The sequence below is a fragment of the Salvia hispanica genome, chromosome 4, assembly GCF_023119035.1.
Source record: "Salvia hispanica cultivar TCC Black 2014 chromosome 4, UniMelb_Shisp_WGS_1.0, whole genome shotgun sequence".
Classification (NCBI taxonomy): Eukaryota; Viridiplantae; Streptophyta; class Magnoliopsida; order Lamiales; family Lamiaceae; genus Salvia; species Salvia hispanica.
In genome coordinates this window covers 7,951,065-7,970,817 of record NC_062968.1, presented here as the reverse complement: position 1 = coordinate 7,970,817, position 19,753 = coordinate 7,951,065, and the positions used below count along the sequence as shown (strand labels likewise).

At 35.2% G+C, this 19,753-nt stretch overlaps 1 protein-coding gene and 1 long non-coding RNA gene across 2 annotated transcripts; both read left to right on the top strand.

Annotated features, from left to right (window-relative positions):
• Positions 1-7,196: 7,196 nt before the first annotated feature.
• LOC125219530 lies at positions 7,197-9,191 on the top strand. The gene is made up of 5 exons (XM_048121536.1): positions 7,197-7,378; positions 7,474-7,639; positions 7,750-7,830; positions 8,765-8,888; positions 8,974-9,191. Exons 1-5 carry the CDS (start codon positions 7,252-7,254, stop codon positions 9,019-9,021), a joined length of 546 nt encoding a protein of 181 aa, XP_047977493.1. The 5' UTR covers positions 7,197-7,251; the 3' UTR covers positions 9,022-9,191.
• Positions 9,192-18,470: 9,279 nt separating this feature from the next.
• Positions 18,471-18,939, top strand: LOC125224102. The gene is made up of 2 exons (XR_007176824.1): positions 18,471-18,610; positions 18,721-18,939. It is a non-coding gene; the product is annotated as an uncharacterized LOC125224102 (long non-coding RNA).
• Positions 18,940-19,753: the final 814 nt, after the last annotated feature.

Sequence of the window (19,753 nt, the reverse complement as noted above, 5' to 3'; positions counted from 1 at the left end):
ATATTCCATAAATAGTATTAGGCCCCACATTCCACTAACCTTTTTCCACTCACATTTTATTTTAAAACTAATATAAAAAAGTAGGACCCACATTCCATTATCTTTTTTCACCAACTTTCCTTTATATTTCTTAAAACTCGTGCCGAACTCAACTGAGACTCCTACAGTGGGACGGAGGGAGTAAAAGCAAACACAATATGTAGAAGATTCAGAAGAATACATAAAATCAAGCAAAATGTGTAACATCCCGAATTTTCAAACCCTAATTTTAGAGCCCAAAAATTTATTATTGATGACGTGGGAGACGTGAATTAATTTATGAATGCATTTATTGCATGAGTTGCTATGACCGAGTCAAGTCTAGGGTTTGCGTTGGAAGTTTGAAGAGTCAAACTTGTGGATTATGTGATGTGGCATGTGATTTATTAAATTATGAGGTGAATTATTTGTTTAAGGGTGAGTGAGAATATTAGAGAAAATTTCCATAAATACTAGCCACCTAATTCTTGAGATTTTCGAACACTTGGACTCTTTGGAGAGGGAATTCTATTTTTCCAGATTTAATTTAATTCTTGGGATATTTATCCAAATTAAATCCAAAACCTAATTATTTCCCTATTTTTTTATTTAGAAAAATCGAGCCCCTTATTTCCTAGGTGATTTTCGAAAATCACCCATGTAGGGAAGGAAATATTATTTTGCTCGTTTAATTGATTCCTTATTTGATCTCCTTCCATACCTAGAATTAAAATATTCTACCAAATCTTTCCATACCTCAAGAGATCTTGCCATATCTTATTTTAGTTAATATTCAAAAAAATCCATGCCTTATTTAAGGCACATATTACACGCCTATTGCTATGCCAATGGGGGAGGATTTTTATTTTTATTTTGCTCCGTGATATTTTATTCTACTCCGTAAAATATATCAAAACAAATCTTGGCTAATTAAAAAGCCTAATTTTCGAAAACTATGAGATTTTGCCCTAGAGTCTATTTTTGTTATTTCTTCTTCCCTACTCCACAATATTTGTTTTATTTAATTGTGGAGAATAAAATCTTACCAAATTCTATTTTAATTACCTAAAGATCTTATTGAGCACTATAAATAAGACAAACCCCTAACCCTAGCCCCCAAAATTTTCGCCCCTCTCTTCTCTCTCACTCTCTCCAATTTTTCTTCTATTCTCCAATATTTTGTCATCTTTTGAAGAAGAATTGAAGTTTGATCCAAGAATCTTGAAGAACCGAGTCTAATACTTAATTTCTACCGTTCGTTTTTCTCATAAGGTATTCTTATATTAATCTTCTCCTTTCTAACCGATTAATCGGTATTCTTGGACTCTCATGCATCCTTTTTGAGTGAAAGTGGGATAAAAGGGATATGGAAAATATATGTGCATGTGTGCGTGTGTGTGTGTGTGTATGCACGTGTGTGTGTGGTGTTTGTGTGGTGTGTGTATGATGGCAAAATACTCTTTTGTGACATATGTTGATGTTAGATCTAGAGTTGAGATGTGAATGGAACTTATGCGATGAACATGACCTTGATTGATTAATGATGTTAAGATAAATCGATGGGAAAAGGGAAAGCGTTGAACATGCATGAGTTAGGAGTTTGTATTGAATCTGATTTGTGATATGTGCCTATGTGATTTAAAATGTGAAACCTCAGTTGCGAAGCCGGATAACAAGGTAAAGAACATACTTGAAATCTAAGCAGTCGAGGTGGGCTTTACTCTTAAACTCTTTTATGTGCAAATTATGAATGTGGAGAGATAAGAGTGGTTTAACTGTTATGTCATGCCTATGTCTGTTTTGTTTTGATATTGTATGCCCGATGCCCAGTTTGAGAGTTCGCTCCATTGGGCTATAGGGCTATGGATATGTTAAACGATTTCGGGTTTGAGTACGGGCCGCAAACCCTACCAGGCTGTGTACACGGTGGGATCGGGAGCCGTCCTTGCTAGTCGGCCGGTCTCGTGGGTGAAAAGTGTGGCCACACTTTCGTCGCACCATGGAAATGTTGAGATTGTGGAAATTGATGAGAAAAGTGGGGAGTTGTTTGACTGGCCAGTCTAATGAAATAATTTTTGTGATACTCGTTGAATATTTATTTTGATAAGTGTAAAACCTCGAGTTCACTTGGTAAGGGTGGCATAACTTATAAAATGTTTTGGCAACGAGTTCACTGAGTATTTCAAAATACTCAGCCCTGCATGTGTTTTCCTTATGTGCAGGTTGAACGACGACGAGCGGTGGCGGGTGTTGAGCATGTTAACTAATTAAGATGGATGTTTTGAACTTCAAGCGTAATTGTGTCTTCATACATAGCTGCACTTTCTCTTGGTCGTTTTCCGCTGAGTTTTTGATACACTTTAGTATTATTTGGATATTTTGCACTTTCCTTTCGGTTTAGAGGCCTTAGACTTTCTTGTGGTTTTTTTTTATCTTGGAACCTATGTCAAACTCTTGAGATTTTTTATCGTCATTTATGATACCTTTCTTTTACTTATTTAAGCTTCTAGGTTAAGTCGTTGTTTTATTGCTCTGATAGTTCCTTTTAAATACTTTGGTCAAAATTCTTTAAATGAAACCCTAGCCTACGTTTACTTCTTTAAGTCCGTTTTGGTAGCAGTCGCCGCATTTATTGTACCCTAGGATGGCGGGCTGTTAAATAGCGAGTGAGTAAATTATAAACTATCAATTGTCATTTACTCTCTCCCAAACTTAAACCCTTGTCTCTATCCCCAATAGCCTCACCTTTTTTGGTCACAATCTCCAGCACTTTCATCGCCCTGTGGCAGTGTCATCTTCTCCATCGTGTCAGATTGCCTCCATCTATATAAGAACTTTATGCAAAAGATAATAACCGTACATATAAACATATATTTAAATTTGATGCTAATTTAGAAAATTATTTGATGGGAACATGAACTTATGCCATAATAACAATATATAAATATAAATATATATTAAAAGCAAAAACAATATGTAGAAGATTCATAAGAATACCGAAAATCAAGCAAATTTTTGTAGAAAATAGCAGGTTGAGTGAATTATAAACTATCAATTGCCATGTATTTATAGTCCAAACAAATGAATTGAGGGCTATTCTAAAATCTTTCAATTTCCTCCATTTATGATAAAGAAATTTAAAAACTTTTCAACTTAATTTCACAATATTAATCCCTACAAATTGTTCAAATTAAATTTTAAAACATCAATTTCTGTAGTGAAAATGGAAACAAAATTAGGAGTTTCAGGTGTTAAATGTTTAAAATAGTTAAAAATGCAATAATATAAACAATTATATGTAATAACTTCTAGAAAATGGAATGTGCAATTACTTCAAATGAATGAGTAATGCACCAATTTCACAATTTAATGATATTAGAGCATCCGCAATGGTGCTTAGGCCAGCCATAGGCCAGCCATTCTCTCCCCTGCCACGTCGGCAACACTAAAAAATCCACCTGCCACATCGAGTTAGGCTAGCCATAGGCCAGCCATAGGCCAGCCGCAATAAAAACAATTCAAAATATACTACATTTACGGAATTAAAATTGCGATTAAAATACGGAATTAAATTTACGACACATATACGGGAAAATTCATTAATTGCATTTAAAAAAGTTACATAGATAAAAAAAAATTACATGCATAAATAAAGAAAAAAAACTATCGCCGTGCAATCCTCCGTGCCCACAACTCTTCAATTATATCCTTTTGGAGTTGAATATGAGCATCCACTTGGCGCATGTTGGAAAATTCCTGAAGGCGGCCGGCTTCATCGAGAGGTACCCCACGTCGTACACTAGGGGTGGCCGTTCCGTGGCTTGGACCGGCTTCATCGTCACCGACCCAACTAGTCAGTTGTACGCCTTCGTCTTCGACGATCATGTTGTGCGTGATAATGCAGGCGTACATTATCTGGGAAACGCATCCGACCTCCCACAAACGCGTTGTACCCTTAATTGCCGCCCATCGAGACCGGAGCACACCAAATGCGCGCTCCACGTCCTTGCGCGCCGACTCTTGTCGTTGCGCAAAGTAGGCCTTCTTTTCATCACTTGTTTGTCGGATCGTCTTCACAAAGACCGGCCACCAAGGGTATATCCCATCCGCCAAGTAGTAGCCCATATCATGCCGGTTGCCGTTGGCCACAAAAGAGACGGCTGGACCGACGCCCTGGCACTTCTCGTTGAAGAGGGGAGACGAGTTCAGGACGTTGAGGTCGTTGTTCGACCCGGCTACCCCAAAATACGCATGCCAGATCCACAGCCGGTAATCAGCTACGGCCTCGAGGATTATCGTGGGGTTCTTTGACTTATAGCCGGTCGTGTAGGCCCTCTTCCAGGCAGTCGGACAGTTCTTCCACTCCCAATGCATATAGTCTATGCTGCCTAACATCCCGGGGAACCCATGCTTCTCCCCGTGCATCTGCATCAAATTCGACAATCTTCGGGAGTAGGGCTTCGAAGGTACTGCTCACCGTAAATGCTGATCACGCCCCCACAGAACTCCTTCAGACATTTCAGGGCTGACGACTCACCGATGTGGAGGTACTCATCCCACATGTCTGCCGCGCCTCCGTAGGCCAACTGCCTGATTGCCGCCGTGCACTTTTGAATAGGGGTGTGGCCGGGTCTGCCAGCCGCATCGTGCCTGAAGCGGAAACACATATATCGACGCTCCAATGCCCTAACGATGCGCATAAACAACTCCCTGCGCATTCTAAAACGCCGCCGGAACATGTTGGCGGGAAACCGCGGGTTCTCTGCAAAGTAGTCGTCGTACAGCCGCTGATGTGCAGCTACGTGATCCCGATCAATCACTGCTCGGTGGTGGACAACTCGTGGAGGGCGATGTATCGCCTGCTGTTCCACCATACGCATGTACCTCTCCATCCCGTGGTTCATGTAGGCATCCATAGCCTCGTTCATCCTCCGTTCGTACTCCTCAGGATCCCCACCACTACCACCACTACCACCACCGCTACCACCCGCGTTACTCATCGCTCGATGATGCTCTTGTACAGAAAGTTAGAGAGAGAGAAAACTCGTTAAAACAAGTGGTGCAAATGAAAATGAAACGAAAATCGCGTTTATATATGATTTAAAAAAAAAAAAAAATCAAAAATCGGCTTGCCGTGGCCCGATCGGCTGGCCGATCGGGCCGCCACAATGGGCGGCTAGCCGATCGCCGGCGCTTCGGCCGGCGATGAGCGATCGCCCGGCCACGCCGATCCGCTCGCCGATTCGTATTCGCCGATTGCAATGGTTCGGCTAGCGCGACGAATCGGCTAGCCGGTCGCTAGCCGACCATTGCGGATGCTCTTATATCACTCCTAGCTAGTAACTGGAGACATATGTATAACTAGTATCACACCCATGCTATGCACGGACTAAGGTATTTTTAAACATTGTTTTAAGATTATAAATTAATTTACATGATACCATTAATAACAAATTACTATGCACGGTCCACTTTATTCTCTTCAAATATGAAATATTTTTTTTGAAATAATAAAGTTATATGAGGTCTAAAATTATAATATATTTAATAATAAATATAAATAATACATTTGATTAAAGTAGTTAATTTTATTAAAATAAAGTTGTGATATACAAATGATGAGTTTATAATAATTTGTGTCACAAATTTGAGATAATTTTTTTTATTATTATATAATGATAATATTGAAAACTGTATATAAATATAGAAAAAATATATGGATATAGCAAGTTTGGAAAAAAAATCAATGTACTTTCCATATTTTTAATAAATATGACCACAAGGGTGTGATCCGTCGCTAACTTTTCTTAAATTGCTAATTTGCTAACTCATCAATGCAATGTATTAAAATGTCAAGACGATGATACTGAAATGTCAATGTGAACTTAAGTTAATATTTTAATATATTATGTTGACATTGATATTTAAATGTCAACACAGTTCATTAAAATGTCAACACAAAATAGGGTCATATAATTTCATAGGGTACACCATTTTATATGACCTCAATTTAACCTGGTTATGCCCAACCTATCTCCTTTACTTCATTATTGACTAAGGTATAGTTTTATGTTTATAGGTTGATATATTCTATATATTTTAGTTTGTCTTTTTATATACCCTCTTTTCTTTTTTTGGCTTTATAGGATTATCAAAGTGTGACAAGTGTACCTGAAAATACATTTCTGAGTGATTGCCCATCATGATTTTCTCAAGTTAGAAAAGTGATTCGAATTGGAGAAATTTGAGTTGGATCCTGTTGCTATAATATTAAGAATGCACTTTGGAAGAGAGTATTGTGATCAAAACCTGTTTTTGTTTCTTTTATTTATGGAAAAAAATTGTAGTAATTATCGAATAATTTTGGTAGGATTAAACTTTTTGATTGGTTATCACTTTGACTATGGTTGCTTTTCTAAAATTTAATTTCTAAATACTATGACAATAATTTACTGTATTTTATTTTATATTTTTAATGGTGTATTGATGAAAAATTAATATAGAAATTAACTATTTTTTGATCATCTTGATATTATTAGCTACCTACATTGTATTTTAATATAGCATAAGAACATTTTATAATAGTGATTAATATATACAAGTAATATAAATTACTATTAAGCTATATAATCATAATTTATTGTGTTCAATGCCATTAATAAAAAAGAAGGTATTCATTTGAAACGTGATTACACTCTATTATGTTTTTATATTGAGTATACATTATACGTAAATAATGAAATAGTTAGTTTATAATTGCAACAATAATTTTTCTGTTATGTAAAAGATACAGTGGGACTGTGGCAGATTTAAGTCGGAACCTATATATATGGTTATGTGTGGTAATTATGGGATAATTTATAATTTTCATATAAGAAATTTTATTCATTAGCAGTGTGAATACGTGATATCCCGGCTGGAAGTTGAAGCCTCTAAATTTTCATGTGTCAATGTATTAGTGATAAGACACACCACATAATATTTCCACTTTGATATGGCATGTCAAGTCCATTATATCTAATGATTACGTTTAGAAGGACGTCGTAATTGAGTTATTTTTGAGAGACTCCCCTATTTTGTGGAGTATAATTCGATATGATGGGCCAAGCTAATCATGGGCCAATTGGGCTTATTGAACGGGAACAATCCACAACTCCATCTTCTCTTTCTATGCGAAATTCGAAGTAAAGAAATCAATCGCGAAAAACATTGCAAAATTTCAGACGCTCAGCGATGGAAGCTCAAGGTCAAGGCGACGAATTTGCTATCGGCTGCATACTTTCAATCAAAACCACTCTCGGCGAAGAATTCCAAGCACAAGTCATCTCCTTTGACCGCCCTTCCAACCTCCTCATCCTTCATATCCTTGCAAAAAATCACACTCCTATTTATGCATTCTTATTTTCTGCCATTAGCTTTTTTACTTGAAAAAAAGTTCCTTAACTTTGAAATCACAAGAGGAATCGAAATCTGGGGCAGGCCCGAAGAGGAATATTAGGTTGCTGAAGGCTAATTACATAAAAGATTTCTCCTTTTTAGGGCAAGGCGAAGATCCACTCGATGTAAACAAGTGTTTCCTCGATCTCAATACTCTTCAGTCTAAAGAAGAGTCTGCTATTAGGTAATTTTTTAAATCCGGGGTTTTGTTTTTGAAGCTTTTTAGAGTTTGTTATGCTATGATTTGTGAGATTTTATTTTTTAATTTGATTTTTTGTGGGGTTGTGATTGTAGACAGGCTGAGGCTGAGGCCGAGAGGATTGGTGTGGGTGTTACGCCTCAAGCTCAGAGCCTTTTTGATGCTCTGTCCAAAACGTAATATGCCCTTTCTCCCTCCTTTAGAAAGTTAGCTTTTGATGTGCTCAATTGCTGGAGATTAGTGCCCTAGTCTGTTGATTCATTTCCGTTTTCTTGATCAATGTTGTTAAATTGTGCCTTTTTTTATTGTGACTGTGTTATCTTATGTGTTGTTTACTTAGTTTCTCGGCTGATGCAAATTGATGTAGCTGCGATTTGGCATTTTACACGGGCATTGTTGTCAAACCGTTTTAATTAACTCACATGAGTCACTAATCGATCACTGTGTCTTGTTGTCTAGTAAGACGTTTACTAGTGCATAGGAAAAAGTTGGTCCCGCTATGATCTTCCGTAGCAAGAGTTATCTGGGAAAGTGTGTCGAGTTTATAGGTAGCCGGACCTATTGGAATGTGTATAACGAAGTAACAAAATACAAGCTAAGGTGGTTACTTGTTGGGGATAGCACCAAATTTTCGATGAAAATTTTCTTTTAGTTCTTTAACTGTATATGAAATTATTATGGTTCATTCAAATTCAGCTGATGGAATACCATTACCAAATACAAGTGATTTTACTCTGATCTTTAGGCCATGTTTAGAAAATCGGGAACTGCTTGGAGACTTTGCAGAGTTTTGTACAGTTCCAAGACTTAAGAGAACTATAAAAATAAGTGCTTCCATTATAAATTTCCAAACAATCTCAACCAATATCAATCAAATGAACTTCTGTTTCTGTTTCAACAATGTATTCTTTGTTTTCCTTCGGATCTATGCACATGTATGCACTTTTCCCTTTATTTTCTCGTAGTTGATATATTCAAACAAGTTGAGAGATCGTATTGTGGCACCCTTTGCTCAAGATAATCACCGTCAATTTTGCATCTACCACACCCTTAAACTGTGCTTATTAATCAGTTTTCTTGTGTATGATTAATGTCGTTTTATGCATCCAGTCTCCCAGTTCGCTGGGATAAAAGTACGATTGTTGTTATGAACGAGGTGCGAGTTAGCAGCCCTTATCTCCCTGAATCAGTTACGGGAGGAACTCCTGCCGCCAATGAACGAGTTCGAAAAGTGGTAAGGAAATTCCAGATGACTCAAAAAAATTTATTTTTGGGAATGCCTTTTTAGTCTCTCTTATCCCATGCCTTGTTGCATTCAGGTCGAGTTTGAGAAGAAGAGATTGCAATCTCGCTATGGCGGTCAATGAAGAAATTAGCATAAATCTCGTCGAGGTAAATTCTAGTTTCTTTGAACCTAATGAAAAGAGATATCATGAAATATGAGGTAAAATGATCATCTTCAGTTGTAACACCTCATTGTGATGAGTAAATTATATCTATCTTTCTGATATATTGGATTTTTACTTTTATAAGATCATTCTAAAGATTTTTTTCGTGCTTATGTGTTCTGAGCTTACGGTCTTGATCAAATGTGCATAAAAATGGTGTTGGCATTGTTGAGGTGAGCTTGAAAAAGCGAAGCTTCTGATAGCTTAAGATGACCTGTTTTGCGTTCGACATGGCATAGGAAGGGAGAGATTTCTTCCTCCTCACGGCCTCATCTCTAAGAATCTCCCCGTCGTTCGTCACTAGTAACCGGCCTGGTCGTCCTTCACCTTGCTAAGTATGTCATTTTCCACAATATTGTAGTTATGAAAAATCGGATATTTTGCCCATTGCATAGTGGGTGTTAAAGTTTTCACTTTTGAATTCTCTCATTACAAACTATAGTTTTCCATTACATTATTTAAAATTTCTAACTATACAATTATAAAATTTCGCCATTATATTTGGTTATGTTAATTCCGTTGGCATAATATATATTAGGTTACCTCTATTTTGCACAATATATAGTTACTATTATAGTTTTCACTTTCGAATTATTTCATTACATAATTATAATTTTTTCATTATATTATTTGAATTTTCTCATGACAAAATTATAGTTTTTCTCATTGCTTTTGAAATCGAAATTATAGTTTTCTCAGTATATTATTCGAATTTTTGCATTATAGAATCATAGTTTTCTCGGTATATTATTCAATTTTTCTCGTTATATTATATGGAAGATTTGTTGCCTAAATTTTTTGACATGCCATACATTTGTTCAGCTGAATATTATAGGTTACTATCTTATCATTTTACTAAGAACTTTTTAGCAATCACATCCATATACGTTGATCCAATGGATAATATATGGGCTTAGTTATGCATTAGCGATCTAGTTGCACCCCTAATTCTATAGATTGAGTAGTGGATGTGTTCATTACAAATTCAAAAGTAGGTAAATAAATTTGGTACCTCGCAAAAGTAAATTAAAGTTTTCTTTCGAAAGAAAGACTAACGACATTGGTGTGGTATAACCCTGAATAGATCTAATAGTGAGATAAGTCGTTCGTGCTATACTCAAAGATGAGTTCTTAGAATTGCTATTTCTTAATCCTTCTATGTAACATTGAGCATGTAATGTTAATAATGCACTTCTTTAATCTATCAAAATGTGCTTGTTTTTCATAATCTAAGTATCCTGATAAGTTGGATAGGGTAATTGACATCTAATATTGCTAGTATTGTTACTGCACAAAATCGTGTTCCAGAAGAGTCCGGGTTAATAATATTCTCAAGTGTTCTGAAAAAGGTTTCATTATTTAGAAAATTGTTCAATTGGAATTTATTCACGTATAAGGAATAATAATTGTAAACTAGACCACTCCTGAAAAAAGAAGTTAATTAATTAGAGCCAGTAGTAACTTTAAATTTATTGACGGATATTCGTAGCTTTAAATTAATTGACGGATATTTTTATTCGTTGAAAATAATTTAATTAAAGAGGTAACTCTAGATTACTCATAAATTAGAGCTTAAATTGAATTTAGATTTAATTTGAATTAATTAAAGGTAACCCAAATAGGCGTGGGTTAACCAACCTTCATGGATTCTTATCTAGTCCATTATACTACTCTATAAATAAAAAGACTGGACATAAGTGATAATATAGGAACCATAAGTTTAATTCAAGAAAATTTTGAAATCTTCACTTAGGTTTTTTTGAAAGTTTTGTTTTGTTTTTAAAGCCAAAGTTTGTCTTTCTTCTAGTCTAGGCCTTGAATTATTCAATAAGTTTTGTCCACTTAAAGATCGAATAAGGAATTTGGGAGAAAGATCAAAAGATCCTTAGTAGAGTACTCTATAACGATTCACATGAAGACAACAATCAATCGACAATTCTTTGGAGTCATATATTCAACTAGGCCCCCAAATTTAGTCCGCGGGTTTCGGGTAAACCTGATCCCGACCCAATACCCGACGGGTTTTGGGTACCCGAAACCCGAAATTATAGGTTCGGTACAGGTAGTTATTAGTGTTAGGATTTTTCGGGTTTAGGGTACTCGAAACTTGTATTAGGGTACCCGACTAATGTCCGATTAAATTCAATTAATTATATATTTGTGATAATTATTTTTATTTAGTATAGGGCCCCTATGGCCTGTAGGGTAAATTTATTTAATCACATGTAGATTTATGCCAAAAATTTCTTTATTTTAAATTAGGTAGTGTTTATTTGTCTAATGTCTATTATATACTCTCTCTGTCTCATAGAAATAGGCCATATTTCATTTTTCGTATGTCCCATACAAATAGCCAATATCTAATTATGGCAACATTTTTCTCTTTCTCTTTACTTTATCTTTTTATGGATCCCACCATTCACTACTTTTATTCATTTACTTTTTCTCCTTCTTTCTTACTTTACCAATTATACATTAAAACTCGTGTCAATCCCAAATGACCTATTTCTATTGGACGGAGGGAGTATATGTGTATATATATATATATATAGAGTTGTGATCAATGTCGAACCAATTTTAAAGACCAAACTAGAGACCAAATCTGGGCCATTAGATCTAGTTTTTTTGATGAGATGTGCTGCTGTGAAAATTTTTTCTGCTTCATTACTAGCCCATTTTACTTCATTGTATAGGTTTATTACTTCATTCTGTACGTAATACCTTGAAACTACAACATGTTTTTACTTGCTTCCAGTAGGTTTTGAAATGATTCAACATATGCTTCATTCAAATTCATTGACGGGGGTTTTGCTTGATTAACATTTAAATATGCAATTTATTCAAGTAAGTTTATTACTTCATTCAGAAACGTTATTACTTCATTGGATAAGATTTTTACTTCATTCCAGTAGGACTTCAAATGCTTCTACACATACTTCATTCCAATAATTTATTATATTATTCCATGTGTTTATTAAACCATATTAGCGCCATGGCGGTTGTGATAGATATTGTAGAGAGAAAGAACGACACGCGACGGCGAAACCACATTTACGTACTTTGGAATGAAGTAAAAACCTACTGGAATGAAGTAAAAACTTACTAGAATGAAATAATATATTCTGAACGAAGTTAAATCTTCGTAACATATTAGTATGACTTATTTACCTTCGGATGAATTAAAATAGGCTCGTGATGAAGGTGAAAATAATTTATAAATTTCTGTATCTTATCCATAAAAAACTAGATCTAAAAGCCCTAATTTGGTAGGGTTCGGTGGTTCGGTTTTTAAGAGTGGATTTGTGGATAATGAGACTCTCTATATATATATAGAGTTGTGATCAATGTCGAACCATTCTTAAAGACCGAACTAGAGACCAAATTTGGGCCACTAATTTTTCTTAATCTTATGGTTATGATTAATTTAGAATTTATTTTAATATTTTATTAAATAAAAAAATTTTAATTTATTTTTTAATTTTAAAAAAAAATAATTTTTTTTAAATTTTTTTTAAAAAAAAATTTTTTATAATTTTTTTTTATTCGATAAAAACCTACTGGAGTAAATAATGAACTATATTCACTACATAATGATCTAAATGACTGTATGTTATGAAGTAATTTTTCGCATTCATTATATACTGAATTTACTTCAACTGAAAGATAATTATGTCATAACACATTAGGAAGTGATAAAATAATAAAATGAAGTAATAAACTAATAAAATGAAGTAGTAAACTAATGAAATGAAGTAATAAACTAACAGAATGAAGTAATAGCATGACTGAATGAAGTAATAAACTAACGGAATGAAGTACTAAACTAATAGAATGAAGTAATAACATGATTGAATGAAGTGATAAACTAACGGAATGAAGTAATAACCCTAAACCCAACTGAAAGATAATTATGCCATAACATATTATGAAGTAATAAACTAATGGAATGAAGTAATAGCATGACTGAATGAAGTAATAAACTAACAGAATGAAGTAATAAATTAATAGAATGAAGTAGTAGCATGAATAAATGAAGTAATAAACTAACGGAATGAAGTAATAACCCTAAACCAAACTAAAAGATAATTATGCCATAACATATTATGAAGTAATAAACTAATGGAATGAAGTAATAGCATGACTGAATGAAGTAATAAACTAACAGAATGAAGTAATAAATTAATAGAATGAAGTAATAGCATGAATAAATGAAGTAATAAACTAACGGAATGAAGTAATAGCACGACTAAATGAAGTAATAAGTTCATTACATACATTCATTTAGTTTATTATGTAGTGAATATAGTTAATTATTTACTTCATCAAGTTTTTATCGAATAAAAAAAAAATTTAATAAAAATTAAAAAAAAAGTAAAAAAAAATATATAAAAAAAATTTAAAATTTTTTAAAAAAAACTTATTTATTTAATAAAATATTAAATTAATTGTAAATTAATAATAACCATAAGATTAAGAAAAATGAAGTGGCCCTAATTTGGTCTCTAGTTCGGTCTTTAAGGGTGGATTTGTGGTTAACCACAAATTAGGGCCACTGATTTTTCTTAATCTTATGGTTATTATTAATTTACAATTAATTTAATATTTTATTAAATAAATACGTTTTTTTTAAAAAATTTATTTTTTTTTTAATTTTTTTAAATTTTTAATTTTTTAATTTCTTTTATAATTTCTTTTATAATTTTTTTTTGTAATTTTTAAAAAAAAAATTTAAATTTTTTTATTCGATAAAAACTTACTAGAGTAAATAATGAACTATATTCACTACATAATGAACTAAATGAATGTATGTTATGAACTTATTACTTCATTCAGTCGTGCTATTACTTCATTCCGTTAGTTTATTACTCCCTCCGTCCCAGAGAAGTTGGCATACTTTGAAAATAGCACGGGATTTTAGGAGGTTTTGTTATGTGTGTTAAATGGAGAGAGAAAATATAATTTTTATATTCATGTGAGAGAGAACTTTTTCCAAAAAGGGAAATGTGACATCTTTTGTGGGACAAACTAAAAAGGAAAGTGTGCCAACTTCTCCGGGACGGAGGGAGTACTTCATTTATTCATGCTATTACTTCATTCTATTAGTTTATTACTTCATTCCGTTAGTTTATTACTTCATTTAGTCATGCTATTACTTCATTCCATTAGTTTATTACTTCATAATGTGTTATGACATACTCCCTCCGTCCCAATAAATATGAAACATTTGGTTTTTGGCACATGATTTTATGCAAGTGTTGTTTTGTGAGATAATGATGAGAAAGTAAAGTAAGAGAGAGGAAAAGTAGAGAGAGTGATGTTTCCATTTTAGGAAACGTTTTATTTTTAGTGGGACAACCCAAAAAGGAAAACGTTGCATTTCTAATGGGACAGAGGGAGTAATTATCTTTCAGTTTGGTTTAGGGTTATTACTTCATTCCGTTAGTTTATTACTTCATTCATTCAGTTATGTTATTACTTCATTTCGTTAGTTTATTACTTCATTCAGTCATGTTATTGTTATGAGCTTATTACTTCATTCAGTCGTGCTATTACTTCATTCCGTTAGTATATTACTTCATTTATTCATGCTATTACTTCATTCTGTTAGTTTATTACTTCATTCAGTCATGTTATTACTTCATTCTATTAGTTTATTACTTCATAATGTGTTATGGCATAATTATCTTTTAGTTGGGTTTAGGGTTATTACTTCATTCCGTTAGTTTATCACTTCATTCAATCATGTTATTACTTCATTCTATCATGTTATTACTTCATTCAGTTATGTTATTACTTCATTTCATTAGTTTACTACTTCATTTCATTAGTTTATTACTTCATTTTATTATTTTATTACTTTATAATGTGTTATGACATAATTATCTTTCTGTCACGACCACATACTCCCTAGTGGTAGTGAGTGCATCTATACGTGACTAAATAACACTTTGGAAATAATAAAATGGGATAAACATAAATGATAAGTCGAACTTAGGACATTAGTCTCATAGGCGAAAGTGAATCAAGGCCAAAATAAAGTCAGAGTGCGGTCTAGGTTCATAAATTCCTAGTACAAAATCCTAATGCAGCGAAAAAATTCCAAGACAAAGTAGTATGTATGGAGACATACTACCTTGGGCTACCTATCTACTTATTTAAGGATCGTTCCCAACACCTTCGCCTTCTCGTCCACGTTCAACCTGCACATTTGAAAAATAACATGCAGGGCTGAGTATTTGATATACCCAGTGAGCACATTGCCAAAAACAGTTCTATTTTTATTTGTCAAGCCACGGTTGAGTGATCACGGGGTTTTTATTAAAAAGGCCCGAGTCACTAAATCCTTTTCTTTCATAAAGATTTGATTGCGCAATCACATAACATAGATATACCATATCTGAACTTTGTGTGAACCGGGAATGTGACCACATTCCACGACGGTCATTGGACCGGCCAACTCCTTTGTTAGCTCACGATCCCCTTATGTGTACACTAGTCCGAGTAGGGTTTGCGGCCCTACTGGGACCCGAATTCGATTTAACTTAAATTGGCATAGCCAAGCAGATAGGTAATCATAAAACAAAACATGGCATGACAACATACTTGAGCAAAGATTCACATTTTCATACTGAAATCACGTTTTGAAAGAATGCCCACCTCAAAGGCTATTTCTTAGCCGAACAAACTCCTTAGCTTGATTTTTAGATGACGCGCGAAGACGCCCCTTTAGTAACATGGAAATAATACTTAATTAGGCTTAAGAAGCCAAATGAACTCAAACGTGAATGCATCCTAAGTGTGTGATCATTTTATTCCTTTTTCCTTAATTCATAAGAAGTCCTTGAGCACTAAATAAATCTTGCGATTAAGTTTGATGTGGAGGTCTACCAATTATTCGTTTAACGAAAGAGCGTTACCTCCTATATATATTTTATTCAAGCATAAAATAAACTCGAGGTCCATTCATCGTTAGCGTATCAATTCTTAACATTAATTATCCAAGCACTTAAGCTAAGGTCCGGAAATAGACTCATCTTCATGAAAATAGTTAGCGAACCATTAATTATTTAATCAACATCATGGGAGAGCCCATGATTTAATTAAATTCTTAGCCTATACTTTTATTTTAGTTGGTGGCCCAGACTTAATAATTAATTCACTAGCCCATCTTCCCATTTAGAACTTTAGCCCATGCTTTTAATTAAAAGAGGCCCAAAACAAAAATAATAGTGGCCCAAACTTCTTCTCATCTCCATCGGTCCCTACTCTCTCTCTCATTTCTCAAAATCCCCAATTTCTAAATCCCTAGCTTGGAAGAGAAACGACGGCGCGACGCCTTCCCCTCGCCGTTCGCCGTTCGCTGCTCCGGTCGGCGTCTCCCTTGCGCCGCCGGGAAATCGATCCCCTTCCCCTCTTTTCTCTAGATCGTGAGGATTTGGAAGCAGCGCGTCTCCCTTCGCCGTCCGGCGGTCACCGCCGCTGCTTCGCGACTAGCCGCCGCCTCAGATCCCCTCGTCGCTGGTGTCGCCGTTGGAGAAGGAGAGGAATCATCGCCTCTCTCTCTCTGCACTCACGGCTCTGCCCCGCCAGCACCGCCGACCTCCCGGAAATAGACTCATCTTCATGAAAATAGTTAGCGAACCATTAATTATTTAATCAACATCATGGGAGAGCCCATGATTTAATTAAATTCTTAGCCTATACTTTTATTTTAGTTGGTGGCCCAGACTTAATAATTAATTCACTAGCCCATCTTCCCATTTAGAACTTTAGCCCATGCTTTTAATTAAAAGAGGCCCAAAACAAAAATAATAGTGGCCCAAACTTCTTCTCATCTCCATCGGTCCCTACTCTCTCTCTCATTTCTCAAAATCCCCAATTTCTAAATCCCTAGCTTGGAAGAGAAACGACGGCGCGACGCCTTCCCCTCGCCGTTCGCCGTTCGCTGCTCCGGTCGGCGTCTCCCTTGCGCCGCCGGGAAATCGATCCCCTTCCCCTCTTTTCTCTAGATCGTGAGGATTTGGAAGCAGCGCGTCTCCCTTCGCCGTCCGGCGGTCACCGCCGCTGCTTCGCGACTAGCCGCCGCCTCAGATCCCCTCGTCGCTGGTGTCGCCGTTGGAGAAGGAGAGGAATCATCGCCTCTCTCTCTCTGCACTCACGGCTCTGCCCCGCCAGCACCGCCGACCTCGCCGGCGTCGCCACTGTCGGTCTTTCTCAGAGCACAGCGCCTCTCAGCACCGACGCTGCCTCCTCCTTGCTCCTGCCACTGCTCCTGCACCAGCTTCAGCGCGGTGCTACGGAGTTCGAGCTACTTCCCTCGTCACTGCTCGAAGCTACCTCGGGTTCGATCGCCGCCGGAAAGCCCCACGCACTAAGCTAAGCCCTCTAACTCCATTATCTAGTTTTCTTTTTTTTTTTTCAGGCAGTATCTTTGTGAGATTATAATTCTTGTATGATGGGTGATCAAAACTGGAAAGGCTTGTCTATGGTTTTTGTGTTGGGACTCTTGTGGGTTTGCTACTGAATTTGAGCATAAAGGCAGCCTATTGTACTCTTGTTCCATTTATGTGCTAAAACTCTAAGAATGCTACTGTTATGAGATTTCTATAGCCATGATTCTATGTTCTTGAGCCTTGCATGATGTTCGAAACAAGGCAGGGTGTGTGCTTGATATATTGATTGTGATTCTTAAGTTGTGGTGCCTCTATATGATGATATGTAAAATTTGATTGGGAGAAGGGGTGGAGGTGGAATACCTCCTGAAGCAATTACTGACTTGGTATTTGTTGTTAGAGATCAAGGCTTACCCTCCTCCTTTAGAATTCCTAGTTGCATTGACAAAGAAAGGGGGTGAAACTGAGTTCTTTTCTTTGAATGAAGAGAGATTCATGGAGATGAGGAAGGAGGGAGACATGTTACCTATGGGTGTGGGAGTTATCTGTAAGACTCTGCAGAGACTCTTCTCCTAGCTCCCTCACTCTCAACTTTCTATGTTGCTGGAAATTTTGAAGTATGTGGAAGGGAGTTCATAAGTGGTGTGGAGGGGTTTTTATAGGCTGATTTTGTGTACCTTAGGAGGAGTTAATGAGGCTGATCTCGTTTTGTTTTTATGCCCAGCATATCTCTTGTTTTTGATCCTCAATGCAGCTTTCTACTTGAAATATTTTGGTGTTACTTGGAGTACTAGGTGTTTGACTAATTAATTCAACTTGTTCTCACATGCCCTCTTAGTACTTTAGTTCATAATTCTATTTGTTTGCAAGCTGCAGGAGCATGTTGGGTGCACCTAGGAGAATTTGAATGGCCGTCCAGCCTCTTTGTTTTCATGCTGCAGAAAATCTCTTACTTCCTTGATCTCCACTACTTTTGATTAATGAAACTTGGTGTTTAGCTTAGGACAAAAGGACTTCTCATTTACTTATTTTGGTTGATTGTGTGACTAGGAAAGGCTACTTCGCAGGGCTGTTTTGGAGGGGAGTAAAATGGCAGCTTTGACTTGCTATTTTTGGTGAGTCTTTGGTCCTTCATAGCTAAAGATGTGTTGTTTCCTTTCCTCTATTAAGGGCTTCATTAGTTCCTCTTGTTCTTTAGCAATTAACACTTGTTTTTATCTTGCAGGAGGAAGAAACAACTTGGCTGCCACTTAGCTGTCTCGGAAAGTGGGCTCGCTGCCCTGGGCTCGGCGGCTGTTCAGATACGGGCCGCGACTTTCGGCCCGAGAGAAGAGGCCCGATGACATTTGTTCCATGCACATTTTTTTGTTAGCTGTTCATTTTATTGTCTATGTAACGCTATTAAAAAATTCTTTATATTCTACAACGTATTTCCATTTGTTTAGTTCGTTTGATTATTTCTTTTAGCTTTTACTTTGCAATTAAAAAGATTAAATTTCATTAAAGGCTTGAGTTCCATTAACTCTTCACGAAAAGAGAACATTACATCTTTAGTTCGACATTAACAAGGCGAAAGAAAAGAAATAAGGGTGCGCGTATTACACTTTCAGTTGAAGTAAATTCAGTATATAATGAATGCGAAAAATTACTTCATAACATACATTCATTTAGTTCATTATGCAGTGAATATAGTTCATTATTTACTCCAGCAAGCTTTTATCGAATAAAAAAAAATTTTAAAAAATTTTTTAATAAAAAATTTAAAAAAATATTAATTTTTTTTTAAAAAAAAAACTTCAAAAAAATATTTAAAAAATATTAATGTTTTTTAAAATTAAAAAAATAAATAAATTAAAAACGTTTTTATTTAATAAAATATTAAAATAATTCTAAATTAATCATAATCCTAAGATAAAGAAAAATGAGTGGTCCAAATTTGGTCTCTAGTTCGGTCTTTAAGAAGGGTTCGACATTGATCACAATTTTATTAAATAAAAATATTTTTAAATTTTTTTAAAAATTTTTAAAATGTTATTTTTAGTTTTTTTTAAAATTTTTTTTTTCGAATTTTTAATTTTTTTTTCTTATTCGATAAAAACTTGATGGAGTATATAATGAACTATATTCACTACTTAATGAACTAAATGAATATATGTTATGAAGTAATTTTTCGCATTCATTATATACTGAATTACTTCAACTGAAAGATAATTATGTCATAACACATTATGAAATAATAAACTAATGAAATGAAGTAG

Coding starts and splice junctions, on each gene's coding strand:
- LOC125219530 (XM_048121536.1), top strand. CDS start 7,252: ATGGAAGCTCAAGGTCAAGGCGACGAATTTGCTATCGGCTGCATACTT. Junction 7,379..7,473: donor TTCCAACCTCCTCATCCTTC/ATATCCTTGCAA, acceptor CTTTGAAATCAC/AAGAGGAATCGAAATCTGGG. Junction 7,831..8,764: donor TTTGATGCTCTGTCCAAAAC/GTAATATGCCCT, acceptor TTATGCATCCAG/TCTCCCAGTTCGCTGGGATA.